This window comes from Idiotropiscis lumnitzeri, chromosome 11 (genome assembly GCF_059441095.1).
Source record: "Idiotropiscis lumnitzeri isolate Australia: NSW breed Sydney's pygmy pipehorse chromosome 11, RoL_Ilum_1.0, whole genome shotgun sequence".
NCBI classification, from domain to species: domain Eukaryota; kingdom Metazoa; phylum Chordata; class Actinopteri; order Syngnathiformes; family Syngnathidae; genus Idiotropiscis; species Idiotropiscis lumnitzeri.
Window position 1 is genome coordinate 22,654,495 of NC_142401.1, and position 2,500 is coordinate 22,656,994.

Genomic DNA, 2,500 nt, shown 5'->3' on the forward strand with positions numbered 1-2,500 from the left:
GTTTGCATGTTCTCCCCGTGCTTGCGTGGGTTTCCTCCGGGTACTCCGGTTTCCTCCCACATTCCAAAAACATGCATAGCAGGCCGATTGATCACTCTAAATTGCCCCTAGGTATGAGTGTGAGTGTGGATCGTTGTTCATCTCTGTGTGCCCTGCGATTGGCTGGCAACCAGTTCAGGGTGTCCCCAGCCTACTGCCCAAAGACAGCACGGATAGGCTCCCGCTCCCCCGCGACCCTAGTGAGGAGAAGCGGTACAGAAGATGGATTGACGGATATATATAAACTGATTACAGGTACATTGATGAAAAATTGAGGTCGTTTCACAGGATTACAACTTGGTTGCTGTCAAGCAGGCAGAGCAACAAGTGGATAAATTGTCATCGTATATATAGGCAGATTGATGAGGGCAAACAGAACATATAAAAAGAACAGCAATCAATCGTCAAAATAGTGCCTCAAGCTCTCTCATGTTTACTGTACTTCACATGTTATGGCTACGTTATGCCAATTCAACCACAAACCTGTAAACAAGTACGATGATAAGGACAATGAGTGCCACAATGGACGCCCCAACTCCGACTCCAATCTGAGCCTCCAGGGGAAAGGTGGCCAGGCTTAGATTGTCATACTGAACCTTACCCAGGGAGAAGTTTAAGTTTCCCATATGGACCTGGTAAACATAAAACATTTATTATACTGTAAGAGGCAAACGACCTAAAATTTACTTGAAGTATTATCAAAGAAAGGATTTTATGGAGGACTCACAGTGAATTCGGGCAGGCTGTCAGAACCCTCACGTTTCTTGCCATTAGTTCCCGATGCAGGCTGATGAGGTGGCGGTTCGCAGTACAGATGGTTTCTCGTAAGTGTCTTAACAGCACACACGCCCTCCCCGATTAACACAACCACTTCTTCCTTGCTGATTGCCAGGTCTAGATTTTCTCCCTGAGAAAGATAAGATTGATAATTATCAAGGATGCAAATGGATTTATGGAACTGGGGCGGGAGATAAGGACCAAGCTTATAAAAATACCAAACATGTATGAATGGATATTTGCTGTCCACTGTTTGGAGACACTGGTTATGTGTTCTAATTTCCTGATTTCCCATTCACCTCCACAAATTCCGAAGCGATGCATTTTTTCCCCAAGCACTGCCATCTTCTGAAGGAGTTTGCGGTAGTTGTCAGTGGAGAAAAGAGTCATCTTGTTTCTAGCCTTGTTGCTAATAGCAGTCTTGTGCTAATAAGCCAAAAGTAACACAGCCACACCGATCTAAAAAGCATGAGCAGCTGGCGTCTGCACACTATGCAAAGAGGAAGCAGTTTCAAACTGGTTAGATTGCTGTCATTGTGGCATCCAGGCTCGCATATAACCTGAACCGCATCACAGACAGGCTTACTCCTCCTCATGCGGCGGCTATTTATTTAATATGTGCTGCAGCACCGGGTTACACAGAGCAAACTCTGACACAGAGAGCAAAATGGGTATCATCAGTGAGAGTCATGAACCTTCCGTCAGCAATGACACTGGAAAATTGCCAGAATGACTGATGCCGCATTGAAATGGGGAGGTGGCCATGAAGTCGTCTGTCAACGCCGCTACAATACGGCTCTGCCTCTTGCAGGCAAGTATGGCTGTGTTTATTAGGTGCCATGCCATCTACGCAATATTAAATGTTTGCTTTAATAAAACCCAAAAAATTGTTTGGATGTAGTTTTTCTTGATAAATAACATATATTTTTCTTCAGCGTCTCATTGATAAAATGTGGAGTAACATATGTTCATACAGAAAATAAAATAAAATAAAAAATGGGCGGCACACATCCCGACCATCAGACAGATACTTCCCCACACATGTGCTCTGACACACTAAAAAATGACAAAATACACCACAACACACAGCCCTGATTTCATATATTCATATATATATATATATATATATATATATATATATATATATATATATATATATATATATATATATATATATATATACATATATATCAGAATCAGAAATCCCTTTGTCATTGTACTCAAGTGTGCAACGAGATTAGAAAGCTCCCCTCTCCAGTGCAATACAACAATAATTCAATTAAATATATAAATTAGATAAGAGAATAAATAGTGAGATGGAAAATAATACGGAATAGGATACATAAAAACACATCATGTCGCTGTTCTGCAAGGTAAGGGTGTCGTGTGTGTGTGTGAGAGTTTAGAATGGAGATATATATATATATATATATATATATATATATATATATATATATATATATATATATATACATACTGTAATACCCCGGTTATCGCGGTTAATGGGGACCGAGACCACCTGCGAAAATTGAAAATCCGCGAAGTAGCGGCGCACCTTCAAAAATTCTTTAAAAAAAAAATATATATATGTGTATATTAGAATTAGAATTAGAAATCCCTTTATTGTCATTGTACTCAAGTGTGCAACGATATATATACATATATATATATATATATATATATA

The 2,500-nt window shown here is 39.8% G+C and overlaps 1 protein-coding gene across 2 annotated transcripts in view; it reads right to left on the reverse strand.

Moving 5' to 3' along the window:
• plxnb1b (plexin b1b) overlaps positions 1-2,500 on the reverse strand; it is a 160,304-nt gene that overhangs the window by 56,886 nt on the left and 100,918 nt on the right. For both annotated transcript variants that reach the window (XM_088309882.1, XM_088309883.1), the window contains 2 exons: positions 767-946; positions 523-671 (listed from right to left, as the gene is read on the reverse strand). In XM_088309882.1, coding sequence (XP_088166008.1) covers positions 523-671; positions 767-946 — 329 coding nt within the window. The remainder of the gene's footprint in view (positions 1-522; positions 672-766; positions 947-2,500) is intronic.